The sequence below is a fragment of the Alosa alosa genome, chromosome 16 (assembly GCF_017589495.1).
Source record: "Alosa alosa isolate M-15738 ecotype Scorff River chromosome 16, AALO_Geno_1.1, whole genome shotgun sequence".
Taxonomy (NCBI): domain Eukaryota; kingdom Metazoa; phylum Chordata; class Actinopteri; order Clupeiformes; family Clupeidae; genus Alosa; species Alosa alosa.
This window is the reverse complement of record NC_063204.1, coordinates 16,041,991-16,062,031: the sequence shown is the minus strand read 5'-3', so window position 1 is coordinate 16,062,031 and position 20,041 is coordinate 16,041,991. Positions and strand designations below refer to the sequence as shown.

Genomic DNA, 20,041 nt, shown 5'->3' with positions numbered 1-20,041 from the left:
ATATTTTGTTTTAATATTTTATACAAGACACCTTTTTTTTTTATTTAATCACATTATTATATTTTAGTGGTTTAAAAAGATCAAAACCCACATGTCTGTGGATTCATGTTCTGGATCTTTCAGAAACAGTAAAAAGATTTGCTTTATAAACAGGAGTTATTTCTTTCGAGGAACCTTGTCTCCAAGTGGAATCTCCAATATTTTCTAACATGGAAAAAGAAACACACACAAAACTCACATCAGTATAATTTCAACTATCAGATTCCCACACAGGATACTGCAATACACAATAACCCCCAAAGACTCTTTAATAGTCACCTGCAAAAGCCTTGCATGGTACATTCTCTGGTCCTCTGCCTCCTGCGTTAGGTCAATTTGGTGTCTCCTACAGGCAGCCTTCAATTCTGTCTCATCAAACAGATGAGCTGGATCCAAGGTGTGACTATTGATGAGACTCACCAGATACTCACGGTAATGTTTCCTACAAACAAATAAAAAAAAATACATAAAAGAGTCCAAACATTGTCATGTCTCTAATAATTCTGACATGTGAGAGGTGGTTATAGTGAAACTTCAAGACACTGTCTCTCAGGAGGACACACAGCATGTTAAACAGCATCATTACATGGCATTTGGTTAATCATCAACAGATCTATTGCTGCAGTTCCCTGCGTTTTTAAACTGTTTTAAAAACATAACAGGGTTATGTCTACACAGTCAGTTACAGCTAAGGTATAGTCATGTTACTAATGTTGAGCTCCCAGCCTCCCACTTACACAGACAACTCCCCGCTCAAACTGATGATCAGTCATCTTTTTACTCTACATTGTTTACATAAATTACATTTAGGACATTTACAAGTCCCATCTAGGATATTTACAAGTCCCATCTGACAACTTCAATCAGCCTTTATCACTTCAATTAGTGGCTCTACTGATTTATGAGAATATGAAATGTGTTGGTGGGGAGGGGAGACTACAACTCACTCGCACAGTCCTGCCTGTCCAGGCTGGGTCTGAATCCCACAGGGAGAGTCCATGTGCTGCCCACCCTCATCCTTCTGTTCCATCACTCCACATGTTCCTGAGAAAAGGAAAAGAAAGCGTGTGAGGGATCACTCTTATCAAGTGAAAAAAAAGAGTGTGTGAATTAAGCAAGACTGAAAAAGTGAAAATAAAAGAGTACAATTGTTTGTAGAACAATTCTTGCCATACCAGTCTGAGTGCCATTCGGCGGGTTTGTGTTGAAGTCGACTCCATTCCTCTGTTGAAATAGGGTTAAGCTTTAATAGGGTCCCATGATTCAGTAATTCAAATGACCTCTCGTAAGCAAATCAAAGTGAAACCATTACATTCATGGTTTCATTCAAAGCCTACAATAGACTACATCACACAATCTCATTAAAAGGTTTGAGGTTGGTGCTTGTCACATACTGTTTCAAAATCAAATGTGCAATTCTCTAACCTCAAAAGGGGAAACATGTACCGGTAATTGCTTAGCCATCCTCAAACACTTTGCATGTTCTCAGTACAGTGTTTCAATGCTCAACATCCCCCTTATCCACCTCCGCTGTTCGCTGATTGGCTGAGCGATTCATATGGGCAGGAGGGTGTCTACACTACCATCTCAGTGGGAACTGAGCTAAAAGCAATAAGTGAGCAGAGCCAGGCTATAGCGCCTCCTAGCGCCCCCCTGGACTACTGCCATTTAACATTTCGTCAGCTCTCCCTCTTCCTACCTGGAGAAGCTCCTGCAGTCTCTTTGGCTCCCAGTCCCGCAGGTAGAACAAGCAGTCCCTGGGGTGGTGGGCATGCAGCCCTGTGACAGAGCACTGTATCACAGTACAGCCAGTCTGCAAAGGAGACACACTTTGTTCATGTATGTGGGTAAATAACTGTATGAACAAATGACCCCTTACCATCGAAAGCAATTCAAGAAGACTCACACAGCACAAGCATAGTTACCTTGTGGAAAGGATTGTTACAGCCACTGCAGAACTCATATCGACACTGGGTGCAGGTGAAATGCATGCATCCTCCTCTGGTTAAAGCATACTGGTACCTACAGTTGGGACAGACTAAGGAGGGATTGTGTGTTTATTAGTTATGATTGTACTGTGCATGCTTTAAATGTGGTGTCAAAATGATGTCCCTATTACACCATGCACTTCAGGTATAGACCCCTGGGGACTCACTGATTCCATTGTCTCGCAGGTAGCCGGCGAGTCCTTGTCTTTGGTATTCTGGGTCATTCTCTCGCTTCCAGGCTTGGAACACGTCACAGGACACACCCTCATGCTGATCTTCCCACTGAAAAGCATTATCAGTTGGTCACTTTTACACAAGGCAATTGGGAATTGCAAAGTACCTCACATATTGATATGGTCACAACAGTTTGGCCACTATAACGATAACTCAATGCATTGCAAAAGATTTATCTATGATACATCACGGTATCTGTCACAACTGAATGGAAATAATGTACAAAGTGCATAGAGTTTAAGTTTAGTGCCTTTTAAAAATATAACATAATCTGTGACAGTGTGTAGAGGATTACCCTCATTCATTTGATAAGTGACACCACAAGGATGCATGTAGCGATTCTGGTAAGTTAATTGTAAGACATTGAAAAGACATTGTCTGGATGACCGTATGGGCTCTGTGCACTAGCTTGAAGTCGGCAAGCCAGTTTCCTGTTCGTTGACATCGCTGTCAACAAGCACCTGAAAACGTGTGCTCACCGAAAATCCTTCCCTCCTTATTTTGTGCAGCCACTGAACGGCTTGTGTTTTTAGGAAAAAGGTGGAAGCTATAATCGCTTTAATAACGACTTGAAGCCGAGCAGTGGCACACATCAGTGCTCTTTAGAGCCGCCCATAGACATTAAGACTTACATACATTGCATCTTACATTTTGATACAACTAAAGCACTCATCTTCAGGTGCTTGTTGACAGCCATGTCAATGAACAGGAAACTGGTTTGCCGACTTCAAGTAAGCTAGTGCACAGAGCCCAAATGGTCATCCAGACAATGTCTATTCAGGAAGGAACTTTTTGAATATTTCAGGGGGGGAAAATCCTTAAATTAATTCTGCACATATTTAAACAGTATTTCTTCAAAGACGAAGAGTCTAGGTGCTGAAAAGGTATGTCTGCAGTCCAGACCTGTCTAATTGAGAGCATCATTGAATGAAAAACAAGATTAAGAAGACTGCAGACTGCTGAGCAGCTGAAGTCCTATATCGGGCAATGTGACCACATTTCATTCTCAAAACTCTAGCAACTGGTTTACAGAATGTAGTTAAAGAAGAGGTGAAGCAACACAGCTTTTTTTAAATGAGTTGCTGACATTAAATAAAACCTTAAAAAAATCTCTCTCCTTCAACAGTTGATATGTTGTCTTTGAACTATTCTCAGCTAAATATAGGGTTTGAGATTTGTAAATTATTATTATTTCCAAAATGCATCTTGCTGTTGAAAGATACTCACAGGTTTCTTACACTGGGCACAGAAGCTCTTTCTGCAGCTCTGACAGGTGACCTTGAATTGGATACCATCATAGATGAAGCCATTTGTACACTAAGAGAAGAAGGAGAGATGTTTTAGTGATGGCAGGTAATAGAGAAAGTCTCTGTGCTTCATAAGTGATCACTAGAGAGGTGCCATCTTTCAATGAACAGGCACTGCCCTGAACTTGAATTAGCTGATCTGAGTGCACTCTGTAGATGCATGGACCTAGAGGTGAACGGTTACTCACATGAGTGCACCACAGGAACTTAGGGTCCTGCATGAGGGCATGCTCCGTCAGCTTCTTGTGGAAGAGATCAAAAACATCTCTCGCAAGGCAGTCCCGCAGCTAGAGGATGAGAAAGTCAGTCACTGGTGTTTCTAGACTACAATCCTCTCCGAACCTGTTGAGTTGCAACATGCAATCTGTGGCCTAGTCCAGTGGTTCTTAAACTTTTTGACTGCAACTGCCTACATCTAGGGCTACTTATTATCCTTTCTAATATTATTAGTACATTTTTAAATGTGTTCGACTTTTTAGTAAGAACATGTCTTCAGTTAAAAGAGAACATAATTTTGTGGCCCCCTCTAATCACATATTTCAGTTGAGCCCACCTGGAGCCCACCCCACCACCAAGTCCACAGCACTATGCATATAGTACCAACTTCCTCAAATGTGCACTTCACACTCCATACTTGGATGAAAGATCTGACTAATATATACTGTACATAAACAGCAAATAACTGGACAAGTCCCTTTCTTGCATTCTCAATATAACAAAGTTTGGTCATTTTTTGTTGTTACTCCCATCCCAATCCCATCCCAATCCCATCCCATTCTCATCCCATTCTCATTTCTTCCTATCCACTGACCCCCTTACCACTGTGCCTTCTCCCTGCTCCCTCCTACCTGAATATCTAGAGTGGAGAAGTAGTTGTCAAGGTGCTCTGGGTCGTTAATGTCTGGTTCCTCACAGTTTGGACACACCATATCTCGGATATGTTTGTCTCTGATGGCAATAGTGAAGTGACGGGTAAAGCACTCGCTGCACATTAAACACTGACATGAAGTCAGGGACTGCATCTGCAAGATGAAGGACAACAGTGATAGACCCCACACACACACACACACACAAACACATAGGACATACCCATTTACACATCTGGTGTGTTTGTTTGTGTGTGTGTTTGTGTGTAATATATATGAAGGGTTCAGATCCAAAAGCCTCTAAATGCCACCTACGTCAAAAATGAGATAAAGATGGTGAGTGAATGCTCTCCTCACATAGTATACGTTAATCAAATAATTTAACTTCAAAACACACCAAATAACACTCTCTTCCTGGTCTGAAATATCGATTTCTATGCAAAAACCTATAGGAACCGGATTTTAAATGCTCATTTAAAAGAAATGTGGTCAGACGGATTTAGAGGGTTTTGCATCTGAACTCTTCATTTATATATATATATATATATATATATATATATATATGTGTGTGTACATGTACACACACCTTGTTCAGAGGAAAATTGCTGTAGCACATAGTGCACGAGTTGTTCAGCATGCGTCGGATAAAGTCCCGATCTTGGCTCTCTTTGACAGCCTGCACCACATCCTCCAGAGAGTAGTCCATCTCTGGCTCTTGCAGCAGAGACAGTACCAGCTCACAGCGCCCCCAGCTAGGCAGATCATAGAGCGCTAGCAGCCTGCGACACATCCTCTACAGGGAGAAGTGGAGAGAGCCACAGAGACGCTTTATTGGCTTTAACTTGCAGTTTAACATTTTCTTTAAAAAACGAAACATACCGGTACTAATGCTAATGCTAATATAGAGAAATGAGAGACAGAGTCGCCATATCACATCTTTACATAAATGCCCATAAATAATGCCATTAGAACTGAAAAAAAAAAAAACATAGCTAAAAATGTCATTTGCAAAAAAGCACAGTCAGCATAAGTGAGGACCTGTTTGTCTGGGTTGTCGAGATCAATGGGGGCCTCTGGCAGACTGCTCCACACACGCTGGTGAAAGGGCTCGAGAAGGGGCCGCTGCAGAACAGAGAGCGCCCCCCGTATGTCACCGCCACTCTGCCTCAGGGCTGCTTCACACTGGGCCCGGTTCTGGAAGCCCAGTGAATGCAGCTCCTGCATCTACAACATACATACATGTTAACACACACACACACACACACACGAAAAGGGCTAAGTACATTGTACAAGTACATACACACCTATCTGTTTCTAATTGAGAATCATACGTAACAGAAGTAAATATGCAGTAACAAACAAAACACACCACCCAAAGTGAGATAAGAGGATTGTTCAGACTCTTTAGAGATCCTGTTGAGCTTGTCCAAGTTACCTTGGCTTGTCTACTCCTCAACAGCTGCCGCACAGCCTTCTCAGTGTCGCCCCCTGCTGTTAGCCAAGCCTGTTTGGCCTCGGCTCTGGACAGCTGCACTTCCCCACGCCGATCTCCTGGAGCCGTGCCAGTGCTCATGTCTGATGCGCCCTCCCTCTGCTCCACTGCAGAGTCCCCATTCCTGTACGTTTGCTGCACAGACATGGCCATGGCGCAGATTTCGTCCAACAGGTGGGGAAGTTCAGACGCGATCCAGTCACACGGGTTGACGTTGCTATTGCTGGAGACGCAGAGGGCAGCGTACACCTCCTCTGGGGTCATTCCCCTCTTCTCCCCTTCCTAAGGCACCAGAGGGATCACAAAGACAAGGAGGTGTTACAGAGCTAAACGACAGAGAAGAGGCAACATAGGCTCTTTATACATCATATGTATTCAATAGCTATCCATCTTTTTATAGATTTTCAGGTTTTTTAACCTATTTATGTTCTGGTGTGCTTTCCTACTGTTATAGCTGTATCGTAGTGGTATAAAGTGACTGGAAATTTCAATTTCCCTTTAGGAGTATTAAAGAAAAAAAGAAATCTAACTATCCACCCATCCGTCCTCGAGGTGTAACCGTAGTTTATTGGCCGATTGATCTACCCACCCTGATATGATTGACAAGTTTCTGGCCCTCCTCCTTCATCTTCTGCGCCTGTAGTTGCATGTTCCTGGGCTTCGGTTTAGGCTTTGAGGGTGTAGTGTTGGTGTTGGTTGGCGACAGAGGGAGGAGCTTATGGCTCTTTCGAGGCTCCTGGCGTGGCAGGTTGCACATCTCACAAAGCCCTGAGGGCGATGAGTTGGCAAACGTGCAGTGCTCACACATCCACTGAGAAAAGAAAAACAAAAAGATTCCAATTAAGAGAGAGGAATGTGGAGGGAGCTGGAGAACTTGACTGTTGAGATGCTTAGCACACTACAGTAGATACTTAACATACACAATGATAAGATGGATCAGCATACGCTTCTGTCAGTCCATTATAAAGTCTGGTGTGGATATCGACCAGTCAGAAATTTCTGTCCCATACACCAAAGAGTTAACCTGACCGTAGCCAGATGAATTTCGTTCCGCTTAGCTCCGCCTAGCTTCACTCACATCCATCTGGGACCTCTTCCATTGAGAGTGATTTCTGCAACCGATTTTATGGTACAGCCAATCAGGACGCAGGGCGGGAGTTTCATAGATGTGACATAGCGTAGAAGCGACTGTGAGACTTATCAGCGTCACGGGTTGGCTTCGATGTGAGTTGTTGAAGTAGCACGTCAATAGATGACGGACAAGTGGCTTATTCAATCATATGCAAGCATTTTTTGATTAGGCCCAGCCTTCTGAAGCAACACTTCAATGGATCGGTTCCAGATGGATGAGTGGAGCTAGGCGGAGCGAAATTCATCTGGCTAGGGTCAGGTTACCAAAGAGTACCTGTGCAAACTAATTTCCCAGTGTATAGAGATGAGCAAACAGAGCCATGAAGTTACCTGGTTCTCGCCCAGCTGGACTGGTGGTGTGGGTGGTGTGGGTGGTGTGGGTGGAGCTGGGAGAGGACGGCTGGGGCTGACAGAGGGACGCGTGGCGAGACGAGGACGCTCGCACACCGTACACAACACGCTGCTGCCAGGGTTCACCACTGTACAACTCCTGCACTGCCACTCTGAGAGAGAGAGAGAGAGAGAGAGAGAGAGAGAGAGAGAGAGAGAGGAACAACAAAGACAGGAGATAAAGAAAACACAATAATGCAGATTGGAGATGTGATGGAAACAGCATGGCACAGGTGAAGAAAATGCATGGTAAGTATGAGGATGAACGCAAGTAGACAGGTGTGCCTGGGTAACCTGTGATGGTGGATGGCTGCAGTGATTCTTCAGAGCCCACTGGGACAGCACTGGCCAAGCGAGGGCAATCACAGCTGGCACACAACACGGCCTGAACATTATTCACTGTGGTGCACCGGACACACTCCCACGTCGACAAAGAATGACTGTGGGTACACAGAACAGTTTAGTAAAGAAATGTACAGGAATAACAAACATTCACACCCTCCTCAATACTGAATGCTGATTATATTAACAGATGATTCTAAAATACAAATATACAGGGTAAGGGTGTCACATTGAGCAATAAATAACTAAATATAATATGAAATGGTAGCTTTGCTGTTCCTGTGGCTGGTGGCTTAACTCATCTACTATAAGCACTTTACAACTGGATAAAATAGGCTGTATACCCTGAAACACCCAGGCTCTCCTGGATGCTAATCATTCATTCAGGTATAAGGACACAAGGGCAACTGTTCATATTTTCAAAGCTTTCAATCAATAGGAGATGGTGGTATACTGGTCACAACACGGAATCAAAGGCAGCCATCTGCTTCACTAGTACAGCTCCAAACCCAACACACCAATGACTACAATGAGTTGAAAAGAAAGTACATTCTGAATAGATATTTTCACCAATATTGGTCTCTAACCTCAAAGCTTTAACCGGTGGTGTGTAATTGATTTTCTGTCTCTTGTGTTCCCTGCGACTTGGATGGGAATGGTATAGCCGGTCACATTCAATGCACAGATGTTGGCTGCAGGAGGCACAGTGGTCAGACACAGGGGAGACTCCACAAATGGAACAGCTTTCTGAAAGAGGAACACATTAGTTTTTAGTAATTTCTCAAGAATTAGTGCCATTGGAAGTAATATCTGTGTTTGGTTCCGGTACAGAAATACGGTACAATTATTTTCGTTTTTGCATTCAGTCTGTAATTGGTATCAGTGCATCCCTAATTAGTAGTTTGTCTGTTCAGTCATTGTCTGCTCTAAAGCGAAACATGCATTTCATGCAAGTCATAGTTGACTGGTGCAGTTTTGCTCACCTTGAACCCTATCTCTTCTGTGACTGGCCCTATCAGGGTGGCGGTGGTATAAGGCATCACAGGCATCACAGAAGGGCCTTGAGTTACAAGAGGAACAGAGGAGTGTGGATGCCCCGCCACACATGTCACACACTTGGTGGGGTCTGAAGGAGGGCTCTAGAGGAGGATCTGACTGCACTACTAGCTGGGCTGGTGGAGTGGGAATCAAGGATATATCTATGGGGGCATGAGTATGGGTGGGGATCTTGGGTTGAAGTGGTGGAGATTTAGCGAGAATAACACTGGCATCAGGCATGACCTCCTACAATGAGAGAGATTGAGAGAGAAGAGAGTGAGTGTGTGTGTGTGTGTGTGTTTGTGTTTGTGTGTGTGGGGGGCTGAGAGAGCGAGAGACCAAGAGAGATGGTATAGACAAGGATAGTTCTCATACATACTTCAGGATTATTTTGTCCCTGAAGAGCTGGTATAACAATCTCGAAGAACTCAGGATGGGGATGCACCTCCTTACAGAAAAAAAGGAAATATTTGGTCAGTATCATCACCTAACAAGCTTGTATGAGATCCCTAGATCACAAAAACAATGATGACCTTGACAAGCATGTCCAACTCTGTGCGCAACATCGTGACTTCCACAGTAACCTCTGCCACCCTTCTAACATCAGGCTCTATGACATCATCTGGAAAGCTAAGGCCATCTGGGAGCTGACTAGTATATCCATAGAGAGAAAGCACTTCCCGACCACCCTGTGGAAAAACAAAACAAAACAAAGATCAATTTTGTGTTGTGCACAATACCTCAATCTTTATGACTTTCACAAATGCACAAGACTTGCTTGCAGTCATAAAGTCAGCACTTAGACTCACATACACATACAATTCGACAATTACATATGTATGTAGGCTCAGAGGGTTCCCATCTACCTTAACAGCATCCACAGTGGTCCTAAAGACTGGGTTATTGTGTTTGACACTGCGCCAGTATTTGGGCCTGTTGGGGTTGGTCAGATTACAGCCATATTTCTCCAGAATACTGACTGCTTTGAGTAAGCGTGCAAAGCACTCAAGCACCTATAGGGAGAGGGGAGAAAATACTATAATTGATAAGAAGAGAGCACAAAAGGAAAGGGAATTGAGCAGACAAAGACGGAGACAGACACAATGCAAAAACGGAAGTGAAAGAGAAATCAGAAGCCAGCTCTTATATATCCACACACCTCATGTTTACTTTGTCCAACAGCATTCTCCGAAACCATTTTTTCAGCGTTGATGTGTTGGTACCGCTCAGACAGGGGTAGGGCCATCTCAGCCATTGCTGTGACATCTGCCCTTATTTCTGGGATGGAGCCTGACAAAGCCAGTTGAGACTTTGCCCTCCTTCTGAGCTCTTCAAACTGATTCGAAAGTGCCATAACACCGCTGACTTACATATGGGGCTTCTAAACAAACACAGGTGAGAGAAGGTTGAGCAAAAAGCACAGAGGGGAGGGGACCTCACAAAGTCTGTGGATGGGAAAAGTCAAAACACTGGCTAATCCAATCACAAAAATCGAACGAACGACATAACACGATAACATGATGCACATTCATGTACTAAGACGTCTAGTTCTTATATTAATGCTCTCATCAACTATCATCACGGACTTTGAACAGCAACAAATTGACAACAATTGCCAACGTTGGCAATGGCATCCTAACAGTACGTTAAAACACAAAACATACATTAACGTATCGCTACGACATTCCACAACTGCGTTAACTTGCAAAGCATAGGTTAGCTATCCTAGCTAGCTAACAGTGTGTTGATATCGAAAGTTTGTTTACAAGATGTTCATGTTGGGTAACGTTATCGTTCTTTCTAAAACTCAAAGATTGTAACGTATTACCATGAAGACTTAAAGCGTGGTAATATGTCCACTCTCTTCAATGGTCTTGTCACCTTGGGAGGTCTACTCGCTTCCAGTGAGCTCTATTCGGGATGTTCACACAACTCTGAACACATGCGGAAGTGCATAATTTCTAGAACTTCGAAATGTTACGGCGTTACAGGAAGAGTTAAGGTGGTCTGTCTGACATACCTCTTTCTGGGCACATAATTGTCATGATTAAATACATTCTGTGGGAACAGACACCGACATTATCTCAATTTTAGAACGTTAGCATGAAAACATTTTTCATTACATAAAAATCTTATAGCCCGTTGGCTGAGAAAAAATACTTTACTAAAGCGAATTGCCTATTCAAATCTGGAGTTCAGATTTCAGTTGTACTTCCTTAAAAATGATTCTGCCTCTGCATACTTAAGTAGGAGGTGGCATCAGGTGCAGACTATCTCCAAATCGAAAGTATCAAGAGGAAATTGAGGACATCACGGATTACGACCTTCTTTTATAGTCTATGATTGTGTCTCTGAAAAGTGAAAAATATTGAGCCTATTTTAGATATAAGTGTTGTAGATTCAGTTTTAAATAGACTAACAGTTAAGTCTCAACATGTCTAAAACTTCTGTACTCAAGATAAGTCGCGAGAATATAGTTAAGGTAAGATGACGGGCAGTTATGCAGCACAGTTTATTCACAAAACAGTTTGTGTACAGTCAATGGGCTGACTGTTCATTAAAGTTATTTATGAATGCTGGATATTAAAAAAACTTCGTTGGGCTTTGTGCTATCAACGTCAAATGTGTGGCCACGCTGTATGCGAGTGAATGCCGAGGGCACAAAACAAATAGCCTACTGATTATTACTTGAAAAATATCGGCCAGCGTATGATGCATGACCATAACGTGATGTTTTTTTTTACAGACTTCTTATATACACAATATATGGTTTTGCTCTTTGCAATAAATTCCTTAGTCATCGCGCAGCAACTGAAATCGAAAGTGTAAATGGGGCTGGTATTTCCCTATTGTCGCTGTACGTAGGCTGCTGTACGTAGCCATTGTCCAATGCAAGATAGCAGACACAATTTAATCCAGAAACTTTTATCTGATTCTTCCTTCTACCATCCAGGTTGAGAACTTTCGCCAGTCACTCTATCGACAGGTAGGAGCAGAATTCATACCTGTTTTCAAGCAGCTGTGTTGCTATGATCATGACGGGTTAAATTGTACTACTGAAATCGTTGTAATTGTAGGCCTGTGCTGTTCATTTTTTAATAACACATTTTTAAAATAACACCTTGGAATCTACATGTTTATGTTCAGGCGGATAATCTGTTTTCAAACCACATCCCTCTGAAGATAGCACAACTGGACGACTTGCTCCAGGTATGCATGCATGCAAGACCATAACTCAATCCATGTAATAATTTCCTCCACTAACTCCTATTTCGATGTCTTTTTCGCATGCTTACTCTCAGGACAAACGCTTCTCCATCACAGACCTCTCCTCTATCCATGCCCCCTTGGACATTCCCATCCCAGATCCCCCAGTCCCAGAGGAGGAGGTCAGCAGCACTTTATACACATTTATTTGAGTAGGCCTATGGATTTAGGGTTAGGGGGTGTTATCAGATAAGGGTTCACATTATATTACCAAGGTGATTAAATTCATTAACACAAATTATTTTCTTAGGAGATGGAGACTGATAAAGATGATGAAAAGAAGAAGAAAAAGGGTAAATGATCTACATTTGATACTTGGTAATGCCATTCTTGTTATATTTCATAATCATTATATTTCATTACACATTACCTTACAGCTCCAAAGTGTGGCTTCATCAAGGGAAATGAGAAAATTGTGAAGCTCCTGGACATAGTAAAACCAGAGATTGTGGTTTTGAAGGAGACCTGTATCACAGTAAGAACAAACACATTCCATTTTGGAGCTCACCTACCTACAACTGTCTCTCCTCAGTTATGAATAGCATGAGCTGGCATCTCTGGTTTTAACAAATCTTTTAAAAGTACATAGCAGCCATACACAGACACTGTTTCAGATTATTTAATATTTTAATTGTATTTCAATACATCCAAATCAAAATTGTGTTGTCTACATAAAAAGTACATCATAAAGATGCTCTGACCTGATATCTCTTAGGTATCCTGTTGGATTCAGCATCTCATTCCCAAAATTGAAGATGGAAATGACTTTGGGGTTGCCATTCAAGTAAGAATATTTCCACTTTAATCACTAATTGCTGTAACGATCCATTACATGTCCTTGTATTTTACGTCCTGTTTTGATATTGTTGTTTTCCTCTTTCTCAAGGAAAAAATAGTGGAAAGGATAGCTGCTGTGAAGACCAAAGTGGAGGGATTTCAGACTAACATAAACAAGTAAGTGTAAATGTTTTACTTTTTACATTGCTTTAGCAAGAAAAGTGTGGGGCGGGCCCCACTAGTGGAGAATAGAGACATATCAGGTGGGGTGTGATGAACAGGATAATTTTTTTTTTTTTTTTTTTTTTTTAAATTATGCCTTTCTTTATTTTTGACAAGATTATAGATTCAAAACAAAATAACCACACACAAACATGAGTCATAAACAGACCGACATGAATTAAAATGGCATCTGAACCAGCGGACCCAGACAGGAAATGCAACGTGGAACCATTTGCAAGAATGGCAATATTTTTTTAACATTACCATTTTGCAGAGTTGATGGGGTCAGGTGGGGCTTGAGTGGGGAATGACAGAAAAAGTTTGAGAACCACTGGCCTAACTACATTCCTTTAATCTCTTCTGGTGATTTTAGATACTTTTCAGAAAGGGGGGATGCAGTTGCCAAAGCCTCCAAAGATACTCATGTGGTGAGATGACCATTTGTTACATTTTATGTGTACTGCAGCTTTTAGGTGTGCAGCTGCTGTGAAGGAATTGCACATTACTAATAAAAGTAGTTCTGGGGAGAATACGGCATGATTATAATGTGCTTTACTTAGACTATCTCTCCCCTTCACACATGTACCACTAGATGGACTACCGTGCTTTGGTCCATGAGAAAGATGAAGCAGTGTACTCTGAGATCCGAGTGATTATCCTGGACATTCGTGGCTTCTATGTAAGTAATCAGGCTGGGTGGGTTCAAAGCTGAAATATGTTTGTTTCTGTGATTCTATTGAGCAAAGAGAGAGAGACCAATCGCACCTCTTCAAACCCAGCTCTACAGGGCATCAATTTACAGCTTGACCACAATGACAAAAGTCAGATTGGTATGGCAGTCAAATATAGTGATGACATTATGTAATTCTGAAGCAACAGTGAATGGTATAGTAAATGGAAGTACAATGCACAGGAACACTGGAAATGTTACAGTAAACCATAGATCTTGCAGGCCATATTACTTTGAAGACCGGCATTACATTATTCATACGATGAGGAGATTTTGTTTTCTGTAGCTTTTTGCTAACCCTTTCAATGTATTATGTTTAAGTAACATTTATTTTTCTTTCTAAGTAAGGCTATTTCTTAGTATTGCATTTTAAAGAGTTTATTAAATGAAAATAACAATATGAATATGAACATCCTGACGATATGATTTGTATATTTTTGCCTAGGCTGAACTGTATGACATCATCAGCAAGAACCTGGAGAAAGTAACCAACCCAAAGGGAGAAGAGAAACCCTCCATGTACTGATTTTTGTTAGTTTAAACTGGGATTTTGCATTACCATTGACTACAATACCAACATAACTACAGTTTTTGTTGTTCTCTATTTCAATCAATTAAAACAGCCTTGGTACAGCGAAATGTTTATGATTTGGTCTTCTCATTGCACAAACATTTATCACAAGCAGGGATGTGAGTTTCGTTCAATCCCTCTATATCAAACAATTTAAAATGCACTGGATTTATACACATGATGGGCATAAATTAGAACCTTCATCGACTAAAAAATCTGAGCAGTGTAAAGAGCCGTTGACACCTGTGGGGTATACTACGAAGCACGTTAGACATATCTAGGCTATGTAGACATATCGAGGCTTCACAAAGCCTTGACTCAGGGGTATACGTTAAGTGATACTACGATAGCAGTTATGTGATATTTGTCAAACTAGGCTTTCAGCTCAGATCTGTGCGCGTTCTCGGTGTTGGGATGACGTTGGCCAATCGTGAAACGTGGAGACGCACAAGACCGCCTATATTAAAAAACAATTACTTCCGCATTTATGAGCGATAGTGTAATCTACATTTAGTACGGTGTCTTGTGTAATCCTGCTGGATTTTCAAATTTTCACTATCCATTTTCACACTTGATATCATCATCATTTATATAATGCATAATTAAGACTGGGACTACTATCACTTGGGGGTCAGATGTGAGAAAACGTTGGTAAAGAGGGTATTTTGCCTAATGTTTAGGTGCTGATTCTGAATATCATATTCAGCTGTGTTTTTTTTTTGTTTTAAACCTGCTAATTAGCATTTGTGGCCTAAAACTGGCAGGCAACACAGAACGGGTGAATAGGGTAAAAAATGTAACTCCTTGATATTCTTATGAAACGTTACTAGTTAATTATTTATGTAGAGACAATATTTTTTTGCATTACAAGTTTTTTGAAAATATATGTTTATGGATGTAATTTAACAATATCTCATTAATTATGCACTAATTTGCATACATTTCAATTAAAAACATCTGAATATTGGATAGTTAACATTGAATGTAGTCATGTTCAGGTTTGCCTTCAGAACTTTTTCTGGATTCAGAGCCTTAAAAGAATGGCTTGTTCAAGCGCCAGTCCTAGGTTATGCCGATTTCTGTCGTCCCTTTATCCTGAAAGTCATGCAAGGGACTGATCCCTGTATTTCCAGATACCTGGTTTTGGTGACCAGGACGACCATATACCCGTTAAGACAAGTGGAGTGAACCAAGGGAAGTCCGCAGTTGATAAAGCAGTGGTCCCAGATACAGGAAGTGGATGGGACCTTGTACCGAGCGATCCAGGCTCCTCCTTCCAGGGATCCAGTGCTGCAGCTTTTACTGCCAAAGGTGTTGCGAGTTGAAGTGCTATCTAGCCTACACAACAACCGCGGCCATCTGTGGGTGGACAGTACCACAGATTTGATACAGAGGTGCTACTGGCCCCAGATGTGGCATGAGGTGTAAAAGTGGTGTTCTGAGTGTGAGCACTGTGTGGTTGCTAACTTGCTAAAGCAAGACAACCCAAGCCAGAACCTTCTTGGGAAATCTGTTAGCCACTAAGCCTTTGTAGATAATCTCCATTGACTTTATTCTCTTGGATTGGGCTAGCACAGGACAAGAGAATGTTCTGGTAGTCACAAATGTAGCTAAGATTCTAACTGAGAGATGGTTCTATGTGTATGGCGTGCCAAGGAGAATCCACTCTGATCAGGGGCGCAGCTTTGAGGGGGAGCTGTTGAAGCACCTGTGTGACACCTACAGCATAACAAAGACTAGAACCACCACTTATCATCCAGAGGGGAACGGTCAATGTGAACATTTCAACAGGACACTTCATGACTTGCTCAGGACCTTACCCCTTGTAAAGAAGTGTATATGGCCCCAGTTGCTCCCAGCTCCTGTTCGCCTATAATACCACCGTGTACCAGTCCACACTGGAATGGAATTGGCACACACTATAAGATCAGGCCGTATGGGGAAGAGGGCCCCCTTAAGACGTTCCACTCATAATACTGCCGGACAGCATTCAAACCTCTTCCACCAGTCTGTTTCACATGAGTTCTCTGCCAGTGTCGCAGAAGTAAATATTCTCCCCGTCCCCTTCAGGCCTTGGCAGTAGATAGGTATGCTACCAGGACGGTGAACTTTAAAGCCAAGTGTGTATGTGGAAAGGCTGACCTGCAGCGTGGGTGGTGATCATATACGTAGCTTCCTCTCTGGGAGAACAATGCCGGTCATTTGAATTGTTTGGCGCATGGGTGCTTGTGGTTGTTGGAAGAACATGACTTTATTCTTAATTCTAAGACTTCATTGCTTCTCTCGCACGCCCGGCCTGTTGGCTGTGGATAACCCGTTGCTTTTAAAGAGAGCAAATGCACATGGTTTAGTGTCTGAGCAATGTTTTCCCTTGAGTTATTATGACCGCCGCACGGCGGCGAAGCGGCGGTCATATAGGTTTAGTCAGATTTTCTTTTATTTTCTTTTTTTTTTCTTTTTCGCATGCCCAAATTTCCGTCAATGATTCCCGGGACACTGAAAGACCGGGGTACACGAAACTTGGTGGGCATGTAACCCCACATGGATAGCATGGAACCATCGTTTTCGTTTTGATCTGTAGCCCCCGCTGGACTGGACCCCCCGAAAGGAGGGTAGGGCAGACACAGTTTTCTGTGAATATCTCGAAAACCGTAGGGTTTAGGAGGACCATTTTTTTTTTGTATGTTGATCTCAAGGGGCCATGTCAACCCATTCCATAACCACTCATTTCATGTATAGCGCCACCTAGTTAAACACAAAAAGTAAAAATGAGGTGTTGTAATTGAAGGTATCTGTGACCTAACATAGTCAAAACTGCACGAAATTGGAAGTGTAGGATCATTATGACACCCTCTGTATGCACGCCAAGTTTTGTGGAATTCCGTTCATGGGGGGCCACACAATAAATTAATTTATGTTACTATACACCAACTGGCCTGTAGGTGGCGGAGACAGTTTTCTGTGAATATCTCGAGAACCGTGGGGCCTAGGAGGTCCACCTTTTTATGTATGTTGGTCTTAAGGGGGCATGTCAACCCATCCCATTACCACTTATTTCATGTATAGCGCCACCTAGTTAAAAAAAAAAAAAAAAAATTAGGTGTTTTCATCACAATATCTCTGGCTGACAAGGTCAAAACTGCACGAAATTAAAAGTGTAGGATCATTATGACACCCTCCGAATGCATGCCAAGTTTTGTGTACTTTCGTTCATGGGGGCCTTACAATAAAATAATTTATGTGTACATTTAGTGACGTATTACACCAACAAAGGATTCGGGACACTGAAAGACCGGGGTACACAAAACTTGGTGGGCATGTACCCCCACATGGATAGCATGGAACCGTCATTCTTCATTTTGATCTGTAGCCCCCTGCTGGACTGGACCCCGAAAAGGAGGGTAGGGCGAACACAGTTCTCTGTGAATATCTTGAGAACTGTAGGGCCTAGGATGACCAATGTTTTCCGTATGTTTGCCTCCAGGGGTCATGTTAACCCATTCCATGTGCACACATGTGCATAAACAGATACACACGCACACACATACATTTACAGTAATCATACGTATCACACATACTCACACAGTAGACATATGTACACATGCATGCACATGCACAAACACACATACGCAGGCAAACAAACAAGCACGCACATACACACACATACACACACGCCCACACACATAAACAAAATTTGTACACGCACACATGCACACAATTCAAAATTTTTTCCCGTCATCTACTCCCTGAATTTTTGGTCATTGATACCCGGGACACCGAACCACCGGGGTACATGAAATTTGGTGGGTATGTAGCCCCACTAGACTTTTACGGAAAAATTTCATTTAGGTCCCCGACCACCACCACCCCAAACCCCCGTGCTGGGCCCCCCTAACTGCAAAAAAAACCCAGTTTTTCCTAAATAACTACCTGAACCGTGGCACTGAGGATGAAGAATATTTTATGGTATGTTGGTCTCAAGGGCCCACATCAACCTGGCTCATAATCACTCATTTGTGATTTGCACCCCCACCCCCCGGTAAAAAATGAAAATGCAATATTATTCTGCTTTAATCGCCCCTATCTTCAGTTAAGATGTTCAGAACTGCACCAAATTTTATGTGTATGATTGACCTGACATTCTCTGGGGGTATGCCAAGTTTCGTAGAATTTCATCCATGGGGGGGTCTAAAAAAATTAATTTATATGTACATTTAGTGACTGTACACTCATTGGCCTGTAAATGGCGGTGCACACATATACACATGCACACACACACAGGCACCCACATACTATTGGTATTAGAACGGCCGATACATAATTACAAATTCAGTAGGATTAAAAGAAAGCCAAAATAAATATTCATCATCATGGCTGCATTTTCAGTATTGGCGATAAGTAGTCGTTTGTCCACTAGATGGCGCATCGTTGCAGTGAGACGTAATTTTGTTGGAAGTTAAAAGTGGGTTGGAAAAACAATGGGACGCTTCCTACAAGGACTGTAATTTACCGCAGCGAACATCTAATAAGGATAGGGCGATGTTCACATGAAGTGTAATTCCCATTTCTTCTTGAAGCGAAATAAATCTGAGGATGTTTATCGGACATGCTTGGTTTTTACTGCAGGTACGTTAATCTTGTAATATCAATAAGGACCTAGGTAATGTTACCATTAGCGTTGGTTGAGTGATGGAGGCCCATTTGACTGATTGCATTTGTAGAAAACTATAAATGCGGTTATACCAAGAAAATTGATATCAGCACTGTTTGTATCTTTCGACTGTCATTTATTGCACGTGCTACAAAATCATTCTGTGCAATGGAACATTTACCAACGTTACACCGGTCTGATACAGTTTTGCCTATACATGCGTGAGACTGAGACGCCTGTTTATTTTGTTTTAAGTGCGTGAGGGTGTGAGAGGGGAATCGATGTGCTTTGATTCCAGCTTGGTAGTTGTAGTCTGTGAAATTAAAAAGCACGTGTGTGTGAAGTATCCAAACAATGACACCTTCATTTCATTATGGCTGCTTTAGCAACACATCTTAAGCTACTGTGTAGTGGGTCCCATTTAGAAGTGACTACTTCATTCGCCCTTTCCTTGACTCATGGAGCTGCGTGAATGTTAATACAACTTTTCGCCGCGATATGACAGTTTAAGTCCCTTGATACTGTAAGGCGTAAGCCATTGGTTTCAAAGGAGATTTTATTTGTGTAAGCCAGCATAGCCTATTGACAATTTATGTTGTAAATAGGCTTACCTTATAATCCTACCTGTAGCTTAGGGAAGCTAACAGCTTTCTATTAGGATCTAGTTTGTTAGTTACCGTTTTGTCATAACTCCCTGATGCATTTTTGCATTTAGAATAGCCAGAGCGTGTATATCTCAATCGGAAAATTAAACAATATCGGGTGCCTATGGACTAGGCTGGGTGAACCCAGCCTGATCTGCCCGCTATTTATTATTGTTTTTTTTTAAATTAATTTGTGCATTGACAATAAAGTATTACATGAACTAAAGATGACTAAAATCTTATGTAGAAGAAGAAACATTCACAAAAAATCCATCCATCCAAAAATGACCTTTGTTTTTGATAGCTGTTGAAAACGGCATGGAACTGGCAGAGATGTTTTTGTTTATAAATA

General features: G+C 42.0%; 2 protein-coding genes across 2 annotated transcripts; one reads left to right on the top strand and one right to left on the bottom strand.

Annotated features, from left to right (window-relative positions):
• Positions 1-11: 11 nt before the first annotated feature.
• On the bottom strand, positions 12-10,789 carry LOC125309135 (E3 ubiquitin-protein ligase RNF31-like). The gene is made up of 23 exons (XM_048265864.1): positions 10,656-10,789; positions 9,987-10,208; positions 9,694-9,840; positions 9,361-9,516; positions 9,207-9,275; positions 8,773-9,073; positions 8,377-8,536; positions 7,742-7,887; positions 7,388-7,560; positions 6,516-6,737; positions 5,870-6,208; positions 5,473-5,658; positions 5,021-5,227; positions 4,417-4,590; positions 3,757-3,855; positions 3,489-3,578; positions 2,195-2,309; positions 1,965-2,077; positions 1,739-1,852; positions 1,215-1,263; positions 987-1,083; positions 319-481; positions 12-204 (listed from the first exon to the last, which is right to left on the bottom strand). The coding sequence occupies exons 2-23, from the start codon at positions 10,179-10,181 to the stop codon at positions 157-159; spliced, it is 3,363 nt and encodes a 1,120-aa protein (XP_048121821.1). The 5' UTR covers positions 10,182-10,208; positions 10,656-10,789; the 3' UTR covers positions 12-156.
• A 305-nt stretch (positions 10,790-11,094) lies between these two features.
• On the top strand, positions 11,095-14,462 carry psme2 (proteasome activator subunit 2). Its single transcript, XM_048266333.1, has 11 exons — positions 11,095-11,309; positions 11,781-11,813; positions 11,975-12,037; positions 12,130-12,216; positions 12,345-12,387; positions 12,472-12,569; positions 12,810-12,878; positions 12,981-13,048; positions 13,467-13,521; positions 13,686-13,772; positions 14,269-14,462. The coding sequence occupies exons 1-11, from the start codon at positions 11,262-11,264 to the stop codon at positions 14,347-14,349; spliced, it is 732 nt and encodes a 243-aa protein (XP_048122290.1). The 5' UTR covers positions 11,095-11,261; the 3' UTR covers positions 14,350-14,462.
• The last annotated feature ends 5,579 nt before the right edge of the window (positions 14,463-20,041 follow it).